The 21,368-nt window shown below is 51.7% G+C and overlaps 1 protein-coding gene across 1 annotated transcript in view; it reads left to right on the top strand.

Annotated features, from left to right (window-relative positions):
- Positions 1 to 305: 305 nt before the first annotated feature.
- Positions 306 to 21,368, top strand: part of ddx24 (DEAD (Asp-Glu-Ala-Asp) box helicase 24) — a 35,119-nt gene continuing 14,056 nt past the window's right edge. Inside the window, exons 1-6 of the mRNA XM_084097116.1 lie at positions 306 to 399; positions 1,474 to 2,173; positions 5,297 to 5,599; positions 5,729 to 5,890; positions 6,011 to 6,164; positions 16,773 to 17,285. Of these exons, the coding sequence (XP_083953242.1) occupies positions 1,477 to 2,173; positions 5,297 to 5,599; positions 5,729 to 5,890; positions 6,011 to 6,164; positions 16,773 to 17,285 (1,829 nt within the window). The 5' untranslated portion in view covers positions 306 to 399; positions 1,474 to 1,476. The remainder of the gene's footprint in view (positions 400 to 1,473; positions 2,174 to 5,296; positions 5,600 to 5,728; positions 5,891 to 6,010; positions 6,165 to 16,772; positions 17,286 to 21,368) is intronic.

The raw sequence follows: 21,368 nt of genomic DNA, 5'->3' as shown, positions 1-21,368 counted from the left end.
ATATTACACGTTCAAAAATGTCATGTTTACACGACGAAAACGTTCGTATAGAAACACGTAACAAAAAATACACGGCCAAAAATGTTGCGTTAAGGCGATACAAACGATCGTGTCTTTAAATAACATGACAAAAAACTTCGCGTTTACACGGACCAAAAAGACGCGTACAAACTGTGCGTGTTAATGCGTCCAAATTTCACGCGTTGCATATAATAGGTATTGTCCCCAACGGCGTTCCATAGGGAACAGCATTAAGTTCGGGAGGTTCTTCCTGCCACGTGCTGACGAGAGTCTCTCTGATTGGCGGGTTCGTGCTGACGTCACCTCCATCATGGCGGCGCCCTCGTGCTGTGCGTGTGTGTGAACAGTGGATGTGTGACAAAACACAGACAACTACATGTAAGATTTACCTTTAATTTCACAACGAATGCTGTAAAACACTCGTGTTGAGAACTAATCGCATTTTATCAGTGAATGTTTGTCTAATGCTATAGTTTATATCGAAGTGAAGGCTAATGTGCGTGTTGTAGATTGTTGTTGAAGTTGAAGATTGTCAGAAAACATTCAGTGATATTTTCTGCACTACATGAACATACAATGATATTACCTTGTTTTGCATAGTATTATAACACTTTATTTAACCGTGTCATTGTTGTTACATATTTTACCTGTACTTACTGTAGTAACAGTATATTATGCATAATTACTATCAACCAAACGATGACCTTAATCCTATAGTATGTTGTTGATTAGTATTACTCAGAGCTTAAACACGGACACCTTAATGAAGTGTAACCTTTTGTGATAATGCCATGCTATATTTGTTTAAGTATCTTTATATTAATATTATAGTGTTCATTACTTCAATGAGTTTATTGTTTCTGCCTTAAATTATTACGTTTTTAGTTAACTGTGATTTTGTACTTTTCTGAAATGCAGAGCTTAGCCGGTCTCCTACAGATCACTGATCACTGTAACTGTGAAGTGGACTCAGCACTTTCTGTTCAGATGTGTTTGTGAAAAGCACTATACAAATAAATGTGAATTGAATTGAATTATTAGTCAACTTCTATATTTATGTATATAGTGTTTACATGATGAGTTGCAGCAGATCTCTTTATCTCAGGACAGATTCTCCAGCCCATATTCAGCTCACAAACCCAGAGTCCTGTATATATACTCCTCATGTCTGCTGAGATTATAGAGTAAATGCTTATATAATAGGGTAAATTAGGGGTAAGATGACCCACCTTAATTATGTCTCCTGACCATTGAGTAGATGACAAACTCTCATCTCATCACTCTTGGTGAATATGCTATTCTTAATGTTATGAATGTGGTGACGCACACATATGGCAGTACCGCGGTATTACCGTGCCTGTGCCGCTCTACACCGCTGTTCCTCTGACTCCGCCCCTCTCTCTTTCTCTGACTCCGCCCCTCTCTCTGACTCCGCCCCTCTCTCTCCCGCAGGAGATGAAGAAGAAGGTGAAGGTGAAGAAGGCTAGCGGCCGCCTGCTGTCCTCCCGGAGAGGGATCGTGGTGCGGGGCCAGTGGAAGGCCGTGGATGTGGACCCCAGCCTGTTCTCGGACCAGGGGCTGGACGGCCTGGTGTGCTTCGAGGAGCTCACCGATTACTCCCTGGTGGAGCCCGAGAGGGCCGTCGCTGTGCGGGAAACCACCCCGAAAGACAAGAAGAAGAAGAGGAAAGCCAGCGAGATCGAGGCTGGAGAGCAGCCGCAGTCTGACGCTGAGGAAGAGCCTGAGGAAGAGAAGAGCAAGAGGCAGAAGAACAACGACCCCGACGAGGAGTCCCAGGATGAGCCGCCGGAGGAGCAGATCCCACAGGACGAGTGTTCTGACGTGACTCCAGAAACACAACTCAAGACATCCAAGAAGAAGAAGAAGAAGAAGAAGAAGAAGCAGCAGAAGCCGGCGCTGGCCGACCCTCCGGCTGCGAGTGGGAAGAAGAGCCGTAACTGGAGCAGCGCGGCGCTCGAGGACCCCGAGGCCCCGGGGACAGACGTGTCTGCGTGGAAAGACCTGTTCGTGCCGGCGCCTGTTCTAAAAGCTCTCAGTGCGCTGGGGTTTTCAGCACCGACTCCCATCCAGGCGCTGGCGCTGCCGCCGGCCATCCGGGACCGACTGGACGTGCTGGGAGCGGCCGAGACCGGTGAGTCCCCATCCCGATCCCGATCCCCATCCCGACACCAGGAGTAATCATGCCCGGGTAAAGCTGCATTATGATGACATAAAGAGTCAAAATTGACACAAAATGTAAAAAAAAAACATTTAAACTTTTATCTCACAATTTTGACTTTTTATGGCATAATTATTATATAAGTCAAATTTATGACTTAATATCTCATAATTATTATTTGGTGTGATAATTTTAACTTGTAGTAATTCTGATAAAGCATGTTGTTTCAGGTGTTCACACGTGTGTTAGGACCCTGTGCTGCTGCGTCTCTGAGGTTAAAGTGTGTTTAGTCAGTCATCACTAGTACTAGTAATCAAACGATGTATCACCAAAGCTGTTAATTTTGGGCAATATTTGTTATTTTGTTTTATTTTCGGCTGAAGTTTTTGTGTTTGCCGATGCGAAGTTGGGACTTTTATTTTGACAGCGCTGAGCACAACATGAGCTCTTATTCTGTCTTCATTAGTTCTGCCTAATAACTGAATAACAAACGCTATAATGCTTCATATACTGTCAGCATTCGTTTTAAACAAGTCTTTTCTTTGAATTATTAGATTAGCGCTCTTATTAGAGTGCATTAATGTGCATTGTAAACAAGTAAACAGTAATTCAATAAAACACAGGCAAATAACAAACAACAGGACAAATACAGCATTGTTGTGCATATAAGTGCTTTAAGTTAGGGTTAGGGGTTAGGGTAAGTTAGGGGTTAGGGTAAGTTAGGGTTAGGGGTTAGGGTTAGGGTAAGTTAGGGGTTAGGGTAAGTTAGGGGTTAGGGTAAGTTAGGGGTTAGGGTAAGTTAGGGGTTAGGGTAAGTTAGGGTAAGTTAGGGTTAGGGGTTAGGGTTAGGGTAAGTTAGGGGTTAGGGTAAGTTAGGGTTAGGGGTTAGGGTTAGGGTAAGTTAGGGGTTAGGGTAAGTTAGGGTTAGGGGTTAGGGTAAGTTAGGGTTAGGGTAAGTTAGGGGTTAGGGTAGGTTAGGGGTTAGGGTAAGTTAGGGGTTAGGGTAAGTTAGGGTTAGGGGTTAGGGTAAGTTAGGGTTAGGGTAAGTTAGGGGTTAGGGTAAGTTAGGGTTAGGGTAAGTTAGGGTTAGGGGTTAGGGTAAGTTAGTCATGCAGGTCTATATGCAACAGTTAGGGGTGTGCGATACTGACCACAAATTATATCTCAATATTTTCTGTTTTTTTTTTCGATAATTAAACAATGTTTTGCTGAGTGTGTTGCTGTGTTGGCACTTTGGCAGGTTTAGGACTGTCGTGGACCGCTGACTCTTAATGTTTTTAAATTCTTCATATTCTGTGTTTACAGCAGTGACAAATAATTTTTTTCAATACGTTTCAATTGATTTTTACCTTTTATAAATCCATATTTAAAACCTAATTATATGCATGCATCATCTTTTATGTCAATTTCATAAATTTAATCAAATTCAATTATAATAATAAAGCCCAGTAGGACTGTATTCACAGCCTTTGCTCATTATATTGCTGCATTTGACACTGTCGATCACAACATACTTCTGGACAGGCTGGAGAACCGGGTGGGGCTTTCTGGGATAGTCCTAAAATGGTTCAGGTCATACTTGGATGGGAGAGGTTATTATGTGAGTATAGGAGATCATAAGTCTGAGTGGACATCCATGACATGCGGAGTCCCTCAAGGCTCCTGCGCTACTCCTGTTCAACCTGTATATGCTCCCAATGAGCCAAATAATGAGAAAGAACCAGATCTTTTACCACAGCTCTGCAGACGACACACAGATCTACTTCAGATTTCTAAGGGTGTATTCACACCTGCCTCGTTTGGTTCGATTGAATCGAACTCTAGTTCGTTTCCCCCCTTGGTGCGGACCTTTTGGGCAGGTGTGAATACAGCATTCGAACTCGGGTGCGGACCAAACAATCGAACCGAGACCCAGCTGAAGAGGTGGTCTCGGTACGGTTCCAAACGAACTCTGGTACGGTTCGTTTACGGTGTGAACATGAACCGACCCAATTGCAGAAAACTGCGCCTTTTTATTTGACTGCTCTTATGAGGATACTTAACAAAACGGACATTTTAGCATAATGGTGTCTGAAGCGAGCGAGCAAGAGCGCGCGCACGGCAGAGAGAGGGAGCGAGAGACCTTGCGTGTGTGCCAGCTAGTGTGCCTCACGAAGCGCATGTAAGGACCCAAGCAATCAATTGTCAGTGCGGGCGGGCTTTTATCTATACCATATAGTTTCTTCATATTGCGTTTGTAGAGAATAACACCAAATCAGTAAAATAACAAATATTACATTATGAAATATCTCCATGCTGAGCCTGTTTGTGCACTTCATGCTTTTCCCTGCTTGAGAATTCCTGTCCAATGAATGGACGACCTTAGCACACGTGTGGTTTTGTTTACACATTTTGGTTCACTTGCAAAAAGAGCAGTGTGAAAGCGAACCGTACCAAACAAAAAAAATCAACATTCTATTTGGTCCGGACCAAAGCAAGTGAAATATCGGACTTTCCTGGTGTGAATACACCCTAAATTTCTATTTTTTTTTTAATATCCTTTAGTCTCACCTCAATATGATACACCAGTTTTTTGCCAGATGAGAAGTTTATCTATGTATCATCTTTTTACTCTTTTAAATTATTTTAGGAACTATACGGAACTATAATTTATCCGGACCACACGTGACCACACGTAAATAATTAAGTGTGGATAACCGTATAGTACCTAATTTTATAACTGTATCATATATCTCTTTTAATTTCTTTTAGAACTCTTTAAATTTTCCTTGCTTTTATTTAGTGATTTATTTTAATTCCTTTCTGTAAAGCACTTTGCCATAGTGTATGAAATGTGCTATATAAATAAACTTGCCTTTGATTCTTGAAGCTACTAAAGTCGTTCAGTCAAGTGCAGTGACTGATTTATCTCGATTATTGTGTTTTCATGTTCATTGGAAGCTGAAATAAATGTGATTAATGGCACAGCTCTAGCACTCGCTGATCAAAGCTGAGCGTTTCTAAATCACGTGAGCTGCTGTAACGGTGTCACAGTAAGCCGTAGTTCATCATGTCGCTCACACTTATTGATCCTGTCCGTGTTCTTATCGACTGCAGGCAGTGGGAAGACGCTGTGTTTCGGTATTCCGATGATCCACATGATTCTGGAATGGAAGGAAGCGTCGAGCCACGAGCAGACGGATGAACGCAGGAACCCTGATGATGCAGAGACGCGTGTGGAGAGTCTGTACCTGCCGTCGGACTCGAGTCCTGCGAGAGAGGCGAGCGATGAGCCACAGGACGAGGAGGACGAGGAGGACTGCAGCGCTCCTGATCCAGCTGGACCGGACGATGAGGCCGAGAGTGGTGTGGACTGCAGCGCTCCTGATGGAGGACCGGATGACTGTGCTAGCGCTGATGAAGCTGGAGCGGATGACTGTGCTAGCGCTGATGAAGCTGGAGCGGATGACTGTGCTAGCGCTGTTGAAGCTGGAGCGGATGACTGTGCTAGCGCTGATGGAGGACCGGATGACTGTGCTAGCGCTGATGGAGGACCGGATGACTGTGCTAGCGCTGTTGAAGCTGGAGCGGATGACTGTGCTAGCGCTGATGAACCGCAGAAGCAGCCGTTGCTCGGTCTTATCCTGACCCCCACCAGAGAGCTGGCCGTTCAGGTCAAACACCACATCGATGCCGTGGCTCGCTTCACAGGTCAGTGTGGCTTCATCTGATATACAATATATGTGTGTGTGTGTGTGTGATGCTATGATATTGTGATGATGGTGTGGTGGGTGGGATAATGTGATGGTGTTGTGATGTGATGTTGAGCAGGTATCAAGACGGCGTTAGTGGTGGGTGGGATGGCGATGCAGAAGCAGCAGCGGATGTTGATGCGACGGCCCGAGATCATCATCGCCACACCAGGACGCCTGTGGGAGTTGATCAAAGAGAGACACGCACACCTGCAGGACCTGCGACAGCTGCGGTACCACACACACACACACACACACACACACAGCACAGTATCAGCACACGCCCGTCACAATATCAACGCGCCCGTCACAGTATCAACGCGCCCGTCACAATATCAACGCGCCCGTCACAGTATCAACGCGCCCGTCACAATATCAGCACGCGCCCGTCACAATATCAGCACGCGCCCGTCACAATATCAGCACGCGCCCGTCACAATATCAACGCGCCCGTCACAATATCAACGCGCCCGTCACAATATCAGCACGCGCCCGTCACAATATCAGCACGCGCCCGTCACAATATCAGCACGCCCCCGTCACAATATCAGCACGCCCCCGTCACAATATCAGCACGCGCCCGTCACAATATCAACGCGCCCGTCACAATATCAGCACGCGCCCGTCACAATATCAACGCGCCCGTCACAATATCAACGCGCCCGTCACAATATCAACGCGCCCGTCACAATATCAGCACGCGCCCGTCACAATATCAGCACGCGCCCGTCACAATATCAGCACGCGCCCGTCACAATATCAGCACGCGCCCGTCACAATATCAGCACGCGCCCGTCACAATATCAACGCGCCCGTCACAATATCAGCACGCGCCCGTCACAATATCAACGCGCCCGTCACAATATCAACGCGCCCGTCACAGTATCAACACGCGCCCGTCACAATATCAACGCGCCCGTCACAATATCAACGCGCCCGTCACAGTATCAACACGCGCCCGTCACAATATCAACGCGCCCGTCACAATATCAACGCGCCCGTCACAATATCAACGCGCCCGTCACAATATCAGCACGCGCCCGTCACAATATCAACGCGCCCGTCACAATATCAACACGCCCGTCACAATATCAGCACGCGCCCGTCACAATATCAGCACGCGCCCGTCACAATATCAACGCGCCCGTCACAATATCAACGCGCCCGTCACAGTATCAACACGCGCCCGTCACAATATCAACGCGCCCGTCACAATATCAACGCGCCCGTCACAATATCAACGCGCCCGTCACAATATCAGCACGCGCCCGTCACAGTATCAACGCGCCCGTCACAGTATCAGCACGCGCCCGTCACAATATCAACGCGCCCGTCACAGTATCAGCACGCGCCCGTCACAGTATCAGCACGCGCCCGTCACAGTATCAACGCGCCCGTCACAGTATCAACGCGCCCGTCACAATATCAACGCGCCCGTCACAGTATCAGCACGCGCCCGTCACAGTATCAGCACGCGCCCGTCACAGTATCAGCACGCGCCCGTCACAATATCAACACGCCCGTCACAGTATCAGCCCGCGCCCGTCACAATATCAACACGCCCGTCACAATATCAGCACGCGCCCGTCACAATATCAACGCGCCCGTCACAATATCAGCACGCGCCCGTCACAATATCAACGCGCCCGTCACAATATCAGCACGCGCCCGTCACAATATCAGCACGCGCCCGTCACAATATCAGCACGCGCCCGTCACAATATCAACGCGCCCGTCACAATATCAGCACGCGCCCGTCACAATATCAACGCGCCCGTCACAATATCAACACGCGCCCGTCACAATATCAACGCGCCCGTCACAGTATCAACACGCGCCCGTCACAGTATCAACGCGCCCGTCACAGTATCAACACGCGCCCGTCACAGTATCAACACGCCCGTCACAGTATCAACACGCCCGTCACAGTATCAACACGCGCCCGTCACAATATCAACACGCGCCCGTCACAGTATCAGCACGCCCGTCACAGTATCAGCACACGCCCGTCACAATATCAACACGCGCCCGTCACAGTATCAGCACGCGCCCGTCACAGTATCAGCACACGCCCGTCACAGTATCAGCACGCGCCCGTCACAGTATCAGCACGCGCCCGTCACAGTATCAACACGCGCCCGTCACAGTATCAACACGCCCGTCACAGTATCAACACGCCCGTCACAGTATCAGCACACGCCCGTCACAATATCAACACGCGCCCGTCACAGTATCAGCACGCGCCCGTCACAGTATCAGCACGCGCCCGTCACAGTATCAGCACACGCCCGTCACAATATCAACACGCGCCCGTCACAGTATCAACACGCGCCCGTCACAGTATCAGCACGCGCCCGTCACAGTATCAGCACGCGCCCGTCACAGTATCAGCACGCGCCCGTCACAGTATCAGCACGCGCCCGTCACAGTATCAGCACGCGCCCGTCACAGTATCAGCACGCGCCCGTCACATTATCAACACGCCCGTCACAGTATCAGCACGCGCCCGTCACAGTATCAGCACGCGCCCGTCACAGTATCAGCACGCGCCCGTCACATTATCAACACGCCCGTCACAGTATCAGCACGCGCCCGTCACAGTATCAGCACGCGCCCGTCACAATATCAGCACGCGCCCGTCACAATATCAACACGCCCGTCACAATATCAGCACGCGCCCGTCACAATATCAACACGCGCCCGTCACAATATCAACACGCGCCCGTCACAATATCAACACGCCCGTCACAATATCAGCACGCGCCCGTCACAATATCAGCACGCGCCCGTCACAATATCAGCACGCGCCCGTCACAATATCAACACGCGCCCGTCACAATATCAGCACGCGCCCGTCACAATATCAACACGCCCGTCACAATATCAACACGCGCCCGTCACAATATCAACACGCCCGTCACAGTATCAACACGCGCCCGTCACAGTATCAGCACGCGCCCGTCACAGTATCAGCACGCGCCCGTCACAGTATCAGCACGCGCCCGTCACAGTATCAGCACGCGCCCGTCACAGTATCAGCACGCGCCCGTCACATTATCAACACGCCCGTCACAGTATCAGCACGCGCCCGTCACAGTATCAGCACGCGCCCGTCACAGTATCAGCACGCGCCCGTCACATTATCAACACGCCCGTCACAGTATCAGCACGCGCCCGTCACAGTATCAGCACGCGCCCGTCACAATATCAGCACGCGCCCGTCACAATATCAACACGCCCGTCACAATATCAGCACGCGCCCGTCACAATATCAACACGCGCCCGTCACAATATCAACACGCGCCCGTCACAATATCAACACGCCCGTCACAATATCAACACGCCCGTCACAGTATCAACACGCGCCCGTCACAGTATCAGCACGCGCCCGTCACAGTATCAGCACGCGCCCGTCACAGTATCAGCACGCGCCCGTCACAGTATCAGCACGCGCCCGTCACAGTATCAGCACGCGCCCGTCACATTATCAACACGCCCGTCACAGTATCAGCACGCGCCCGTCACAGTATCAGCACGCGCCCGTCACAGTATCAGCACGCGCCCGTCACATTATCAACACGCCCGTCACAGTATCAGCACGCGCCCGTCACAGTATCAGCACGCGCCCGTCACAATATCAGCACGCGCCCGTCACAATATCAACACGCCCGTCACAATATCAGCACGCGCCCGTCACAATATCAACACGCGCCCGTCACAATATCAACACGCGCCCGTCACAATATCAACACGCCCGTCACAATATCAGCACGCGCCCGTCACAATATCAACACGCGCCCGTCACAATATCAGCACGCGCCCGTCACAATATCAACACGCGCCCGTCACAATATCAGCACGCGCCCGTCACAATATCAGCACGCGCCCGTCACAATATCAACACGCCCGTCACAATATCAACACGCGCCCGTCACAATATCAACACGCCCGTCACAATATCAGCACGCGCCCGTCACAATATCAGCACGCGCCCGTCACAATATCAACACGCGCCCGTCACAATATCAGCACGCGCCCGTCACAATATCAGCACGCGCCCGTCACAATATCAGCACGCGCCCGTCACAATATCAACACGCCCGTCACAATATCAACACGCGCCCGTCACAATATCAGCACGCGCCCGTCACAATATCAACGCGCCCGTCACAATATCAGCACGCGCCCGTCACAATATCAGCACGCGCCCGTCACAATATCAACACGCCCGTCACAGTATCAACACGCGCCCGTCACAGTATCAGCACGCGCCCGTCACAATATCAGAACGCGCCCGTCACAATATCAGCACGCGCCCGTGCAATATCAGCACGCGCCCGTCACAATATCAGCACGCGCCCGTCACAATATCAGCACGCGCCCGTCACAATATCAGCACGCGCCCGTCACAATATCAACGCGCCCGTCACAATATCAACGCGCCCGTCACAATATCAACGCGCCCGTCACAATATCAGCACGCGCCCGTGCAATATCAGCACGCGCCCGTGCAATATCAGAACGCGCCCGTCACAATATCAGCACGCGCCCGTGCAATATCAGCACGCGCCCGTCACAATATCAGCACGCGCCCGTCACAATATCAGCACGTGCCCGTCACAGTATCAGCACGCGCCCGTCACAGTATCAGCACGCGCCCGTCACAGTATCAGCACGCGCCCGTCACAGTATCAGCACGCGCCCGTCACATTATCAACACGCCCGTCACAGTATCAGCACGCGCCCGTCACAGTATCAGCACGCGCCCGTCACAGTATCAGCACGCGCCCGTCACAGTATCAGCACGCGCCCGTCACATTATCAACACGCCCGTCACAGTATCAGCACGCGCCCGTCACAGTATCAGCACGCGCCCGTCACATTATCAACACGCCCGTCACAGTATCAGCACGCGCCCGTCACAGTATCAGCACGCCCCCGTCACATTATCAACACGCCCGTCACAGTATCAGCACGCGCCCGTCACATTATCAACACGCCCGTCACAGTATCAGCACGCGCCCGTCACAGTATCAGCACGCGCCCGTCACAGTATCAGCACGCGCCCGTCACAGTATCAGCACGCGCCCGTCACATTATCAACACGCCCGTCACAGTATCAGCACGCGCCCGTCACAGTATCAGCACGCGCCCGTCACATTATCAACACGCCCGTCACAGTATCAGCACGCGCCCGTCACAGTATCAGCACGCCCCCGTCACATTATCAACACGCCCGTCACAGTATCAGCACGCGCCCGTCACAGTATCAGCACGCGCCCGTCACAGTATCAGCACGCGCCCGTCACAGTATCAGCACGCGCCCGTCACAATATCAGCACGCGCCCGTCACAATATCAACACGCCCGTCACAATATCAGCACGCGCCCGTCACAATATCAACACGCGCCCGTCACAATATCAACACGCGCCCGTCACAATATCAACACGCCCGTCACAATATCAACACGCGCCCGTCACAATATCAGCACGCGCCCGTCACAATATCAACACGCGCCCGTCACAATATCAGCACGCGCCCGTCACAATATCAACACGCGCCCGTCACAATATCAACACGCCCGTCACAATATCAACACGCCCGTCACAATATCAACGCGCCCGTCACAATATCAACGCGCCCGTCACAATATCAACGCGCCCGTCACAATATCAGCACGCGCCCGTCACAATATCAGCACGCGCCCGTCACAATATCAACGCGCCCGTCACAATATCAGCACGCGCCCGTCACAATATCAACGCGCCCGTCACAATATCAACGCGCCCGTCACAATATCAGCACGCGCCCGTCACAATATCAGCACGCCCGTCACAATATCAACGCGCCCGTCACAATATCAGCACGCGCCCGTCACAATATCAACGCGCCCGTCACAGTATCAACACGCCCGTCACAATATCAACGCGCCCGTCACAATATCAACACGCCCGTCACAATATCAACGCGCCCGTCACAATATCAACGCGCCCGTCACAATATCAGCACGCGCCCGTCACAATATCAGCACGCGCCCGTCACAATATCAACGCGCCCGTCACAATATCAGCACGCGCCCGTCACAATATCAACGCGCCCGTCACAATATCAACGCGCCCGTCACAATATCAGCACGCGCCCGTCACAATATCAGCACGCGCCCGTCACAATATCAACGCGCCCGTCACAATATCAGCACGCGCCCGTCACAATATCAACGCGCCCGTCACAATATCAACGCGCCCGTCACAGTATCAGCACGCGCCCGTCACAATATCAGCACGCCCGTCACAATATCAACGCGCCCGTCACAATATCAGCACGCGCCCGTCACAATATCAACGCGCCCGTCACAGTATCAACACGCGCCCGTCACAGTATCAACACGCGCCCGTCACAGTATCAACGCGCCCGTCACAATATCAACGCGCCCGTCACAATATCAGCACGCGCCCGTCACAGTATCAACGCGCCCGTCACAATATCAACGCGCCCGTCACAATATCAACGCGCCCGTCACAATATCAGCACGCGCCCGTCACAATATCAACGCGCCCGTCACAATATCAGCACGCGCCCGTCACAATATCAACACGCCCGTCACAATATCAACACGCCCGTCACAATATCAACACGCCCGTCACAATATCAACACGCCCGTCACAATATCAACGCGCCCGTCACAATATCAACACGCCCGTCACAATATCAGCACGCGCCCGTCACAATATCAACGCGCCCGTCACAATATCAGCACGCGCCCGTCACAATATCAGCACGCGCCCGTCACAATATCAACACGCCCGTCACAATATCAACACGCCCGTCACAATATCAACACGCCCGTCACAATATCAACGCGCCCGTCACAATATCAACACGCCCGTCACAATATCAACGCGCCCGTCACAATATCAACACGCCCGTCACAATATCAGCACGCGCCCGTCACAATATCAACGCGCCCGTCACAATATCAGCACGCGCCCGTCACAATATCAGCACGCGCCCGTCACAATATCAACACGCCCGTCACAATATCAACACGCCCGTCACAATATCAACGCGCCCGTCACAATATCAACGCGCCCGTCACAATATCAACGCGCCCGTCACAATATCAACGCGCCCGTCACAATATCAGCACGCGCCCGTCACAATATCAACGCGCCCGTCACAATATCAGCACGCGCCCGTCACAATATCAACACGCCCGTCACAATATCAACACGCCCGTCACAATATCAACACGCCCGTCACAATATCAACGCGCCCGTCACAATATCAACACGCCCGTCACAATATCAGCACGCGCCCGTCACAATATCAACACGCCCGTCACAATATCAACACGCCCGTCACAATATCAACACGCGCCCGTCACAATATCAACGCGCCCGTCACAATATCAGCACGCGCCCGTCACAATATCAACACGCCCGTCACAATATCAACACGCCCGTCACAATATCAACACGCCCGTCACAATATCAGCACGCGCCCGTCACAATATCAACGCGCCCGTCACAATATCAGCACGCGCCCGTCACAATATCAACACGCCCGTCACAATATCAACACGCCCGTCACAATATCAACACGCCCGTCACAATATCAACGCGCCCGTCACAATATCAGCACGCGCCCGTCACAATATCAGCACGCGCCCGTCACAATATCAACACGCCCGTCACAATATCAACACGCCCGTCACAATATCAACGCGCCCGTCACAATATCAACGCGCCCGTCACAATATCAACGCGCCCGTCACAATATCAACACGCCCGTCACAATATCAACGCGCCCGTCACAATATCAACACGCCCGTCACAGTATCAACACGCGCCCGTCACAGTATCAACACGCCCGTCACAGTATCAGCACACGCCCGTCACATTATCAACACGCCCGTCACAATATCAGCACGCGCCCGTCACAATATCAGCACGCGCCCGTCACAATATCAGCACGCGCCCGTCACAATATCAGCACGCCCGTCACAATATCAACACGCCCGTCACAATATCAACGCGCCCGTCACAATATCAACACGCCCGTCACAATATCAGCACGCGCCCGTCACAATATCAACGCGCCCGTCACAATATCAGCACGCGCCCGTCACAATATCAGCACGCGCCCGTCACAATATCAACACGCCCGTCACAATATCAACACGCCCGTCACAATATCAACACGCCCGTCACAATATCAACGCGCCCGTCACAATATCAACACGCCCGTCACAATATCAACGCGCCCGTCACAATATCAACACGCCCGTCACAATATCAGCACGCGCCCGTCACAATATCAACGCGCCCGTCACAATATCAGCACGCGCCCGTCACAATATCAGCACGCGCCCGTCACAATATCAACACGCCCGTCACAATATCAACACGCCCGTCACAATATCAACGCGCCCGTCACAATATCAACGCGCCCGTCACAATATCAACGCGCCCGTCACAATATCAACGCGCCCGTCACAATATCAGCACGCGCCCGTCACAATATCAACGCGCCCGTCACAATATCAGCACGCGCCCGTCACAATATCAACACGCCCGTCACAATATCAACACGCCCGTCACAATATCAACACGCCCGTCACAATATCAACGCGCCCGTCACAATATCAACACGCCCGTCACAATATCAGCACGCGCCCGTCACAATATCAACACGCCCGTCACAATATCAACACGCCCGTCACAATATCAACACGCGCCCGTCACAATATCAACGCGCCCGTCACAATATCAGCACGCGCCCGTCACAATATCAACACGCCCGTCACAATATCAACACGCCCGTCACAATATCAACACGCCCGTCACAATATCAGCACGCGCCCGTCACAATATCAACGCGCCCGTCACAATATCAGCACGCGCCCGTCACAATATCAACACGCCCGTCACAATATCAACACGCCCGTCACAATATCAACACGCCCGTCACAATATCAACGCGCCCGTCACAATATCAGCACGCGCCCGTCACAATATCAGCACGCGCCCGTCACAATATCAACACGCCCGTCACAATATCAACACGCCCGTCACAATATCAACGCGCCCGTCACAATATCAACGCGCCCGTCACAATATCAACGCGCCCGTCACAATATCAACACGCCCGTCACAATATCAACGCGCCCGTCACAATATCAACACGCCCGTCACAGTATCAACACGCGCCCGTCACAGTATCAACACGCCCGTCACAGTATCAGCACACGCCCGTCACATTATCAACACGCCCGTCACAATATCAGCACGCGCCCGTCACAATATCAGCACGCGCCCGTCACAATATCAGCACGCGCCCGTCACAATATCAGCACGCCCGTCACAATATCAACACGCCCGTCACAATATCAACACGCCCGTCACAATATCAACGCGCCCGTCACAATATCAGCACGCGCCCGTCACAATATCAGCACGCGCCCGTCACAATATCAACACGCCCGTCACAATATCAACGCGCCCGTCACAATATCAACGCGCCCGTCACAATATCAGCACGCGCCCGTCACAATATCAACACGCCCGTCACAGTATCAACACGCGCCCGTCACAGTATCAACACGCCCGTCACAGTATCAGCACACGCCCGTCACATTATCAACACGCCCGTCACAGTATCAGCACGCGCCCGTCACAATATCAACACGCCCGTCACAGTATCAGCACGCCCGTCACAGTATCAGCACGCGCCCGTCACAATATCAGAACGCGCCCGTCACAATATCAGCACGCGCCCGTCACAATATCAGCACGCGCCCGTCACAATATCAACACGCGCCCGTCACAATATCAGCACGCGCCCGTCACAATATCAACACGCGCCCGTCACAATATCAGCACGCGCCCGTCACAATATCAGCACGCGCCCGTCACAATATCAGCACGCGCCCGTCACAATATCAACGCGCCCGTCACAATATCAGCACGCGCCCGTCACAATATCAACGCGCCCGTCACAATATCAACGCGCCCGTCACAGTATCAGCACGCGCCCGTCACAATATCAACACGCCCGTCACAGTATCAACACGCGCCCGTCACAGTATCAACACGCCCGTCACAGTATCAGCACGCGCCCGTCACAATATCAGCACGCGCCCGTCACAATATCAACGCGCCCGTCACAATATCAACGCGCCCGTCACAGTATCAGCACGCGCCCGTCACAATATCAACACGCCCGTCACAGTATCAACACGCGCCCGTCACAGTATCAACACGCCCGTCACAGTATCAGCACACGCCCGTCACAATATCAACACGCCCGTCACAGTATCAACACGCGCCCGTCACAGTATCAGCACGCGCCCGTCACAATATCAACACGCCCGTCACAATATCAGCACGCGCCCGTCACAGTATCAGCACAATATCAACACAATATCAACACACGCCCATCACAATTTTTTCTCATGAAGTCATGAACAACAGCTGTACGTTATTTACTCCAAAATCAGCACTAGTTTGAAATTAATATACACAGTGACCACTTACTCGATTCTGAGTAATTCAAGCACTTCTGATTGGCCGATCGGCGCTCAACAGACATGTCTGATTGGCTACAATGCTCAGCACCGCTAAATGTTGTAAATACAAACCTTCGACGCTGTTTTTCACACACACACACACACACTTACTTTTGAAAGAAGCGTCTATCAGCTGTCATACTCCTGAAATTGGCTTACTGTCGTCATAAGCACAACTTTATCATTATTATTGCGATAAACACAACATTTTATGTGGTCGGCAACACTAGTCTGGCTAATATTGTCTGCACTGCTGCTCATCCTCATCCTCAGGTGTCTGGTGATCGACGAGGCCGACCGCATGGTGGAGAAGGGCCACTTCTCGGAGCTGGAGAGTCTGCTGGAGATGCTCAACACGACGCACTCTAACCCCAGGCGGCAGACGTTCGTGTTCTCGGCCACGCTCACCCTGGTGCACAGCCTGCCGCTGCGCCTGACGCAGAAGAAGAAGAAGAGGGCCGAGCAGCGCAGCAAACTGCAGATCCTCATGGAGAGGGTGGGCATGAAGGACAAGCCCAAGGTCATCGACCTGACGCGCAAGGAGGCCACGGTGGAGACGCTGACGGAGAGCCGCATCAACTGCACCAAGGAGGACAAGGACCTGTTCCTGTACTACTTCCTGCTGCAGTTCCCGGGCCGCAGCATGGTGTTCGCCAACAGCATCGACTGCATCAAGCGGCTGACGGCACTGCTGACCATCCTGGACTGCGCTCCGCTGTGTCTGCACGCTAACATGCACCAGAAGCAGCGGCTGAAGAACCTGGAGCGCTTCGCTGAGAAGGACAGGTGAGAGAGACGGCCCGCTCACACACGCACGCTCTGGCCAGATATACTGCGCGCTCAACACACAGATGATGCACTGACGTCTCGCTCGATACACAGATGATGCACTGACGTCTCGCACATCAAACACTTCAGCCGGAACAGCAATTTTAGGTTTTGGTGGAAATTATTTTGAAGGGCTGAAATCATTGACCGAAACAATTTTGTTTATTAAAGGTGACACATTATGCCCCTTTCACAAGATGTAATATAAATCTATGGTGTCCCCAGAATGTGTCTGTGAGATCTCAGCTCAAAATACCAGATCATTTATTACAGCTTGTCAAATTTGCTCTTATTGGGTTTGAGCAAAAATGCGCCATTTTTGTGTGTGTCCCTTTGTTGTGGAGTTCTTCGGCGGTCACTCGAAACGAGTATGACTGTCCTTTCCGTCGGGTCGCCTTATTTGTGGATCCTCAGGTGGCTGTAGAGGCCGATCTGTGATCCACAGATTCTGGTGCAATGTGGGCATTGGAAGGTTGAGGTGATGTGTGGTGGTGGAGCCTTTCTCTGTTTGTCCTTGCGGTGTTGCCGCTTTGCATCTGCGGCGCGGCGGAGTTCTGTTTCGTGGTGTGCTGCACCTTCCTGCACTGCTTTTCTCCAGTAGTCCCTGTTAAACGCAAGATTCTCCCAGTCGCCGGACGTGATGTTAAACTTTTTCAGGCTGGTCTTGATATTGTCCTTAAAGCGTTTCTTTGGCCCACCAGGGGCTCGCTGTCCTTCTTTTAGCTGGGAGTACAGGATCTGCTTTGGGAGACGGTTGTTGGGCATGCGGATGACATGTCCTGTCCATCGGAGTTGGTGCTGCATTATGGTGGTAGTGATGCTGGGCATATTCGTTTCCTCCAGAATACTGGAGTTTGTACGTCTGTCTTCCCAGTTGATCCTCAGGATTTTCCCCAGGATCCTCAGCTGGCTGAGCTGTCACGGTTCAGAAGTTCTTGAAAGTGCTCCTTCCAACGTGCGTTGATGGAGTCATTGTCTTTTAAAAGAGTCTGTCCATCTTTTGGGTGCAGGGGATTTAAGCCGCGGTGGCTAGGGCCATAGACAGCCTTAGTGGCACTAAAAAAGCCTCTGGTGTTACCTGAATCTGCCAGTCTCTGGAGTTCTAGAGACTTTTCTGTCCACCATTTGCTCTTGAGCTCCCTCGTCAATCTCTGAACGTCAGCCTTGGCTCTGGAGTGTGCTGCCCTTTTGGCCTCACATGTTATGTCATTTTGCCACTCTCGGAAGGCTTTTCGTTTTCTGTAGATAAGTTGTTCTATCTCTGTGTCATTTTCATCAAACCAGTCCTGATGTTTCCTGGACTGATACCCAAGGGTGGATTTGCATTAGTCATGGATGGTGGATTTGAGAAGGCCCCAGTGCTCTTCAATGTTATCAGGATATTCTTGCTGAAGACTTTTCTCGAGAGAGTCCTGAAGTAGCTGCTGGATGGCAGTTTCATTCAGGCTGTCAGTCTTCGCCGTGTCTGCTTCTTCTGAATCCTCCTCCTTTTTTTAAGTTTGATGGACGTTGTGGATCGGATAAGGCGGTGGTCTGTCCAGCAGTTGTCAGTCTATCATGGCCCTTGTGATGTTCACATCACAGCGGTCTCTGGCCCTTACAATGACATAATCAATGAGGTGCCATTGCTTGGAGCGAGGGTGTCTCCAAGATGCCTTGAATTTGTTTTTCTGTCGATAGAGAGTGTTGGTGATGACGAGGTTGTGCTGAGCGCACTTACTCAGAAGCAGCACTCCGTTTGAGTTGATATTCCCGATGCCCTCCTTGCCAAGAGTGCCCTTCCAGAGATGTTGGTCCCGGCCTACCCTAGCCTTGAAGTCTCCAAGGAGGATGATCTTGTCCTCCCTGTGGATTTTTGACAGGGTTTCTTCCAGGCAGGCGTAGAAGGCTTCTTTTTCTTCCACGTCAGAGTCTAGGGTAGGGGCATAGGCGCTCACTACTGTCGCTGTCTGGTTGTTGGCCAACACCAGACGGATTGTCATGAGGCGCTCACTGATCCCCACAGGAAGTTCGGAGAGGTGGTTGACAAGCTGGTTTTTGATGGCAAGTCCAACTCCATGGTTTCTAGCCTCATCGGCTGGCTTTCCTTTCCAGAAGAAAGTGTAGCCACCTTTCTCCTCCTTCAGCTGCCCTTCACCTGCCCGTCGGGCTATATCAATCTGGCATCTCTGCAGTTCTCTGGCTATGATGGTGGTTCGTCTCTCAGGTCTGTCACTGGAGGTGCTGTCCATCAGAGTGCGCACATTCCAGGCTCCAAAATTTAATTTCTTTTGTTTCTGACCGCAAATGGGGTGTTCCCTCTGGACGCGGTAATCCAGTCGGGAGGTATGAGGCAGGCTATTTTTAGGGCACCTTTTCTAGCCCCTTCCCCATGTGGGGTAAGCAGAGTGGATCCTGAATAGGACTGCTTAGTCATGGGTGTAGCTGCCGAAGAGCTCTTCTGCCTCGTTCCAAGAGCCCAGCAACTGGTTCTGACACCCATCGCCTGATGTGCCAGCTCATGACTAGGGGCTTCCAGACTACACAAACCTGCCCCCGTCGCCACTTGCTGGTCGCCATAGGACTTTATCCGGGGTGGTAGGGTGGATTGCCTTTGTGGAGGACGCCTGTGCGTAGCGTTGTTTAACGTGTGGAGGCTGGTGCACAGACAACCACCACACGGTCCTTGGCAGGTCTGGGTCAGGATCCTGTGGCATGGAGTCCAAGACGACTGGGGACCCATCACTGCTGCAGCCTTCATCCGCCTTCCCAGCCGTTGTGATGCTCCACTTAAGTCAGCCATCATCCTCCGCCTGTTCCGTCGTTGAGGTCTTTTGTCTTTTTTTTCAGGGTGTGCTCCCTTAGCCTTTGCCTCTATAGGCTACCCCACAAGGCAGTGGGACCATTTACCCATAGCTGGGGCTGTGGTTGGCGGGTGCCAGGGCATGTCCACTGCTTGGTGGGCCTGCACACCGCGCCTCTGGGGCCCACTGCTGCTCCGAGATCCCCTACAGTTCAGCCTGGGTCCGCTAGGGCCCAGTTACCGTGTGTGGCCGCAAGGAGGCACTGTAGGAGACTTGGCGGTGGAGAGGCTATGTACCAACAGGAGGAGACTTACGCACTTGGCTCCTCTTTTCGCCCTTGCACAAGGGCTAGTCGATGGCAGTAGCTGTAAGCAGAATGTAGCAAGCAGAAGCAGCATGCAGCATGCAATATCTACTAACCTACAGGCACTACTATCCCAGTACTACTGCACTGACGCATCACACACGCCCTGTGTGACAACACACTCACACACAGTGGAGTTACACTGATCATCTTAGGGGTGTGCGATATGACGATTTTTGATCGTGGACGATTAAAATGTCTCCACGATCTGTTTTTAAAGAAATATCGTAGAATCGTGCATTTTATCAGTTCTGGCGCCTCTGTCCCAACATACTGAACAACGCAACGTAGGCTATATTCACATAAAATGTTAATGTTAAATGCTTTAATGCTTTGTCGGTTAAACATTTAATTTGCGTGCTGATGCGCTGTTCTAAAGCCCAATTTATACTTCTGCGTCGAACTCACGCCGTAGCTACGTCGTAGGCTGTGTGTACCCTGACGTGCACCTCTCCAAAAATGTAACAACACGTCAACTCTACGCGGACACAAGCGCTGTGATTGGTCTGCTAGGAGCACTCCCTCGGGTTTCACACGCTCCCTCTGCGCGCGTGAACGCGGACAACGACGCAGAAGTATAAATGAAAACCAACGCATTGCCTACAGCGTAGAGGCTTCGGCGTAGGTCTGACGCAGAAGTATAAATCAGCCTTAACGTGTGCGTTTCTCAGCGCGTACATGTGAAGCTCACATGCACTAAAAGCCTGTCTACCAGTGCCTGGATACTGGACTAAGTTATCTTTCGAGTCTTATTGTGCTTATACTGTTAAATACACACAAGGTTTACATAAACAAAGTCGGTTATGTCTAAAGTGAAAGCAAACTTGAGAAAATTGAGAGAAAATCTGCTTGTCAAATGCGTGTATATTAGACGCATCGCGCGCAACTCTTAAA

This window comes from Abramis brama, assembly GCF_963993115.1.
Source record: "Abramis brama genome assembly, chromosome: 21".
Classification (NCBI taxonomy): domain Eukaryota; kingdom Metazoa; phylum Chordata; class Actinopteri; order Cypriniformes; family Leuciscidae; genus Abramis; species Abramis brama.
The sequence above is the reverse complement of the archived record's forward strand: the minus strand, read 5'-3'. Positions and strand labels throughout refer to the sequence as shown.